Below are 7205 nucleotides of genomic sequence, written 5' to 3' on the forward strand. Positions count from 1 at the left end.
CCACATGAAGCTTCTAGTTCCTCATGCCAGGCACACGTTAATATAGAAGATTCTTCATGCTCTACACCTACTCTTGTCAACACCCAACAAGAAATCGATGAGTCTATGTCTCCCCTGTAAAAGTATCATCGGAAACCATTTCTTCCATTCGTTCATGGGAGCGTACACTACCATCTCTGCAATTTGATGTGGCCACAAGGATCATAAAAAGTTATCTGCCCACATCACCACCTATGACCCGCTGGACAAATTGGTTCCAAGAGGCTGCAACATCATTGCAGAAAATATGATCTACCCAAGGAAAGGGAGAGCATGTACTCACGCTCGACATTCTATTGCTATCTCCCTAACCTTCTCCCCTGACCATGTAATTGCCAAATTCAAGGGGATGTATATATATAGCTTCATACACAAAAAAGAAAATAAAAGAAAAGAAAAATGAAAAATAGTAAAAAGAGCAAGAGCATATTAAGAGGAGAAATATCCGTATGCAATAAAGAATTAGATTGACCTGTCATAAACCTACTGATGCTATATCTGTGTTTGCAGATATGGCAGATGCACGAGCATCACACATTTCATCCACTCCCACCTTTGGTGAGAGGTATCATCTGTACCTTTCTCAGATATTTCATATGTGCTATCCTGTAATTAAAACCGAATTAGATCATATAGATGTACTAGCGAGAGAGGAAAATGTTGAGGAATTAGATTGGCTAATATGCCTATTGACCGATGACTGACCCCTACTCCGTAGAGGACATATCCCCGATAGCCCAAGACTTTCCTTTTCCACAAGATGACTATCCTCGCATGGTTACATTCTTGATGAGTTTATGTGGATGGGAAAACGAAAACGATATATCTGACGACGATGAATGGACGGATGAAACTCATGGCACTACTGAGGCTGACTTTATTTGTTTGGATGATGCGGATAGAGGCTTAGCCTTAGGGCTAGAGCCAGGACTCTACAACATTCTCTTACCATATCCTCAATAGTAGTGTGGTGACTGGCTCCTTAAACGAGTCTTTAATTCTTCACACTGATGTGCCTCTTGAGGTATAGTGCTTGTTAGTTGATTGTACAGGTTGAAAAGTTTGAGGTGGGTTCGCTTCCAAGTCCTGAGACTGCCGTAATGTTTATCAAAATATATCTACATCCAATCACAAGCTGTCTCATCAAATCAAGGAGATCTCCAATTTCAGGTGTAATTCTTCCATGCCCACTCTCTTTCGTTTTTACTGTTCAATTAATTGCATGAACTATATTACATGACCACATGGAACTTGTCAAAGCACTACTTAGTTTTTGAAGTTGCCTGACATGTTAGTGTAAATCCTTAATGAGTTTAATCTTATTGGATATATTCTTGAGAATGCATGCAGTCTTTAGTTAACCCTAGAATACAATTGTCTTAGGTCTACGGTCAAACCATCTTAATGTTTGACACTTGGCCATGTGTGTGTTGACCTCTAAGACATAGCTTTTACCCCTTGGTCGAAAGGATGTAAGAACACATTATAGTTCAGGAGCGAAGATCAAAAGCAATAAATTAAAAAAAAGGTCTACAATAAATGGCAATGCAAGTCTATTATGTGCTCTAATGTTGGCCTATTGCCTTATTGACACTTGGTAGGCGAGGAGTAGTCTACTCTAGACCGATGCCTTGGGTTGGTAGGGGGTAGCCTTGCCTAAGGTGAACTAATAGATTCCTAGAGAATGCCTTGTGTTAAACATGGTACCAGGATCGATGTTAGTTTTGCCTTAGGGAGGTCGCCAATGTGTGTAAAAATTATCACGTGCATAAAGAAATAAAGGCAAAAGGCTCCTGTAACTCTGATGTTTCTTGTGTCCCTAGGCTCGTGGTATTAACTTGTTCTTAGAGTCGACACGTTGTGGTCATCTGTTTATTTATTAAGCTTGGTTATTTTTCCTGACTTAGGTCAGTTATAAACCTTGATTAACCTTTGACACCTTGCTAACTCTTGATTTACTTTCAATAATTTTAAACTCCTGTTAATTTGCTACACTAGCTCATTCATGTGACCCCTTAAACTAAGTTCTCATAGGAACATCCATTGTGGTCTAACATGCTTCTCTCTCTCTCTCTCTCACACACACACACAGGAGAAGGGGACAAGAGAAGGGGACCAAGAAGATAAGGCAAGAGCACCCTTTGTATTCCACACATTGAGAATGAGAGTTTTAGGGTTACATTTGACTCTTATAGGTGACTTAGTCGTTCACACATGGACGCCCATACATGGTTGGCCGATCCTAACCCTTATCCTACTGATGGGCGCCCATGTGTGAACGGCTAAGTCACCTATAAGAGTCAAATGTGCGCTTTTACTGCACGAGTCGGAGCTGGGGACTTGTCGAACACCGTATGCGAGCCACGAATGGCTGCAAGCATACAACCAGAAACTAGCAAGCTCAAACAGAAAGCAAAGGTGTGTCACTCACCGCTCAAACCGCTGTCGTGAAGGATTCTCGCATCGCTGTGAAGGAGCCGTTGTCGCCGCTCTATTGCCTCGCCACCGCCGTGCCGCCACACAGTGCTCGATCGCTCTCTCTCTCTCTCTCTCTCTCTCTCACACAGGAGAAGGGGACCGAGAAGATAAGGCAAGAGCACACTTTGTATTCCACATGTTGAGAATGAGAGTTTTAGGGTTACATTTGACTCTTATAGGTGACTTAGCCGTTCACACATGGATCCCCATACATGGCCGACCGATCCTAACCCTTATCCTACTGATATTCAAGGTGCGCCTCTCATCGGTGATCACCCAATCTCTTTACCCTTTACATGTGGTGCCGACAAGCCCGGCCCATGACTCAGAGTACTTAAATTAATTACATGACGTAAAACATAGTACGTCTCAATGTCCGTCATCATAGGTTAACACGTTGACATGCATGTCTTAGACATTACATTTCAAGTCAAAAAAGAGACTGAAACGCCTTGGGTATGCGCCAAAAAGAAAATCTCTCTCTCTCTCTCTCTCTCTCTCTCTTGCAAAGTGTGTGTGTGTATGTGTAAAGACAAATAAGCACGTACATTAATTTCCTATGCACTCACATATATGCTAATATTAGCATATATGTGCATAAAACAACAAGCTTGCATACTCAATTTCAATTAATAATTACAAATTAAGAACAAATTAAAACATAACAAAAAGAGAAGTAATAAAACAACATAATTGGTAATGTGCTTACCTCTCAAATGTGGATTGGATAGTGCATGTTCGAAGTAGATCTGCAAGCTAGGACACACATGGGAGAAACAAACCTACACACACATTGCATACATTAGTAATAGATTCACATACACAAGCTCTCTCACTCTCTACATCTCTCACAACACACACATACAAATCTTCTCTCCATACATAATTAAGGTAAGAAGAAGGATGGAGAGAGGGGAATGAGATATACACACACATCACACATTTACCCTAATCTCTCCACACACACACACACACACACACATAAGAAGATGAGGAGAGAGGGAGAGGCAAAACGCCATAAGAAGATGAGGAGATGGGGAGAGGCAAACCGCCCAAGGAGAGAGAGAGAGAGGGAGATCTACACACACACTTCACTAATTCTCTCCACACACACACACACACACACACACACACACACACACACAACAAGAGTGGGTTGAATGGAAGAAGGCGAATGCTTGAGGGAGATGGACGCATACCTTGTCTGGATGTTCGATGCCGTGCAAAACAAAGAATAATAGGTTCTCGGCTGTAAAAAAAGTTACGGGCATCGGTATATCTGTCGGAATATTCGTCGATATATCCGTCGGTATACGTGTCGGTATACACGTCGGTATATGCATCAATATATGCACTTTTGAAAATTACCCGTCCGACTTTTTCGCCTCCAAGTTTAGGACGTACATACCGACGTTCGACATTTGTGTCGGTGTTCTAACATTGGTATGCCCTAAACCTCTAGTAGTGGTGGTGCACTAAATCCCAATGCTCCATGCAGCATGACTAATGGGAAATGTAGTCGTCATTATCCGCGTGCCTTCTCTGAATCTACTATGGTGGGTAGCGATGGCTATCCTAATTATATGCGTCGAAGTCATGGTAGGAACATACAAGTGAAAGGAGCTATCATTGACAATCGTTGGATAGTGCCATTTAATCCTTTCCTCCATGAAATACAAGGCACACATCAATGTTAAAGTATGCTCCACAATCACAGTAGTTAAATATTTGTATAGATATGTGTACAAGGGTCATGACAGCAACAATCAGAATGTAGACTGTAAATCATGTAGAAAGGCAAGGAGAACTAAAACATTCAACTGATGGTGTGGTGGATGAGGTCAGTTAGGTACTTGGATGCACGTTATGTGTCAGCATTAGAAGCATGCTGACAAATTTATGAATATGATATGCATGAAGAAAAGCTCGATGTCCAAAGATTACAAGTTCATATTCCCCTACATCATAATGTCATGTTTCGAGATGATGATGATTTGCAGAGTATAATCGATAGAGAAAGAAACAAAAAAACTACCCTTTGCATGTAATGAGTTGCACGATGATGTAAAAGATTTGCTTTATGGTGACTTTCCCAGCCGCCGATGGGTTTGGAACACGAGTCTTAAGAAGTGGACTAGAAGAAAGTTAGGCTATATCATCGGTCGCATGTACAACGTTTCTCCATCTGTTTGGTGAGCAAAGGTTGTAAGTCTTTTGATGACTTCCACACTTTTGATGGGCAAGTCTATCCTACTTTCAAGGGAGCATGCATAGCTAGAGGTTTATTGGAAAGTGATGAAGAATGGTTTATTGGAAAGTGATGAAGAATGGTTTATATGTATGCAAGAGGCCGCTCATCAAACCGGATCGCAATTGAGACACCTATTTGTCACAATTTTGGTGTTTTGTGAGCCAGCCTCTCCTGGCCTTTCTGTGGGCAAGATTTTCATCGAAACGTTCGGATGATTTTTTTCATGCATTACAACTGACTATAGAGAATTTAAATGATCATCGGGTAATGGCAAAGAATGAGGCTCTATTACATTTAGAATGCATTCTTTAGCAACATGGCCAAAGGTTGGTTGAGTTTGAGGGAATGCCTCCTGTGGTGGACAGATCAACTGTGTCCATAGTTACAAATGGATAATTACAAGAAGAGAGAAATTTAATGTTGAGTAGTAGGCACAAATTGCTGATCGAATGAAAACAACTCTAAATGATTGTCAATTAGCGGCCTTTAATCAGATTTTGGACGCAGTATATGCAGGTGTTGGTGAAGTGTTTTTTCTCGATAGTTCAGGAGGGTCAAGAAAGACCTTTCTCTATAATTTTTTCCTCTCTCGGTTGCATGGGGAGGGGCATGTTGCTTTGGCATGTGCATCTTTTGGCATGCAGCCATGCTACTAGGCAATGGTCACATAGCTCATCCACGGTTTAAAATACCATTGAACCTACATGCAGCTAGCACCTATAACATAAAGGTTAGCTTGCATATGTTGTGAAGCTAGCTAAGCTAATAATATGGGATGAGGCACCCATGACCCATCAATATGCCTTTGAAGCCTTGGACAGGACATTAAGAGACATCATGGGTAGTGATCAGCTTTTTGGTGGAAAGGTCATATTGTTTGGTGGAGATTTTAGGTAGATCTTGCCAATTGTTCCAAAGGGAGGACGATAGGACATTGTTAATGCTGCATTATGTCACTCACAAATATGGAGAGACACTACAGTATTGAAGCTTACACAGAACATGCAGGTACTTCAAAATGGTAATAACTTAACAGAGCATGAATTCATACAATGGGTTCTAGACATTGGCAATGGAATAGAGAGGGAGGGAACAAAAGAAGGTATTGTGTCAATTCCATCAAAAATGCTTTTAGAGAGAGGGTCTATGGAGGACTTGATTAAATGGGTGTATACAGGGCTTCTAAGTGTTGTAGATTATGCATCGTATTTTAGAGAGCATGCTATTCTTGCACCTCCAAACCTTGAAGTTGATGCGATCAATAGCAGTGCACTGGATTCCATGCTAGGGGAGAGTAAGCAATACTTCAGTGCAGATTCAGTTAATAACAGTGGTGAAGGATCTTTTTTATATGCAACAGAGTACCTGAACAGTCTTAATCTTGGTGGTGGTTATCCACCTCATCGATTGATTCTGAAAAGAAATGCTCCAGTAATTTTATTGCGTAATGTAAATCCTTGAGAGGGATTGTGCAATGGTACTCGATTAATATGCAAGAAATTTGACACAAAGGTGATAGAGGCGAAAATTATTACTGGGACTAATATTGGAGATAGGGTATCATTCCAAGAATAACTGTCATTCCACATACATTTTGCAGCTTTCATTTGATATGAGGTGGAGGCAGTTCCCTGTTTGACTCGCATTTGCCCATGACAATAAATAAATCACAAGGCCAAACAATGTCTCTTTTATGATTATACTTGGCAACTCTAGTATTTAGTCAGGGACAGTTATATGTTGCTTTCTCGCGTGTGCGATCATCGAATGCTGTCAAGGTATTTCTTCAAGATACTACTTGCTATGAGACCAATGTGAGTGGTCGAGAGACAGTTTGTACTACCAATGTTGTATATAAGGAAGTTTTACATATGGCAATAAGAACTACCTAGAAGCAATTTGTTACATGTCTAATTTTTACCATTTACCATCGAGTTTTATTGGTAGACTTGGAAAATATATCAAATGCAATGGCAGTTATCCATTCCAAGATGCTTTACTTCCGAGACAGTGTGTATGTGATTGACCTGATTTGAGAGCTATAGTTTTTTTACCAGAACGTCCTTTCAGTTTATGATCTCTAACTTGGGGGAGGATATCCACCTTATTGCTTGGTTTACAATAAGTAACATTATTTATGCGTAGATCTTAGATGCTTCTAGGTAATTATTTCAGGTATTGTATTGAAGTTATGTGTTCTAATTTTCTGTATGTGTCTTTTTGTATGCATGTGTCTCTCTCCTATGAACACATCCTTTCCCCTGCCATATGACAAGACAAGGATGCATGCCAAAAGGAGTTTCCATAGCTCTTCGTTCTTTGTTTTATGTATATATTCTAAAAAGTTTTGTTTTGATTTAGGGACAAGCATGTATGACATTCTATTCACTTTGGATATGTTGGAGTCGAGGGTTGAAGGTTTACAACCTATATCCAT

At 40.5% G+C, this 7205-nt stretch overlaps 1 protein-coding gene across 1 annotated transcript; it reads left to right on the forward strand.

Moving 5' to 3' along the window:
• Positions 1–5770: 5770 nt before the first annotated feature.
• On the forward strand, positions 5771–6229 carry LOC147638907 (uncharacterized). The gene has a single exon (XM_086792907.1). It carries the CDS (start codon positions 5771–5773, stop codon positions 6227–6229), a length of 459 nt encoding a protein of 152 aa, XP_086649033.1.
• Positions 6230–7205: the final 976 nt, after the last annotated feature.

This window comes from Cibotium barometz, chromosome 4 (genome assembly GCF_041138505.1).
Source record: "Cibotium barometz isolate CiBa-2024 chromosome 4, ASM4113850v1, whole genome shotgun sequence".
Classification (NCBI taxonomy): domain Eukaryota; kingdom Viridiplantae; phylum Streptophyta; class Polypodiopsida; order Cyatheales; family Cibotiaceae; genus Cibotium; species Cibotium barometz.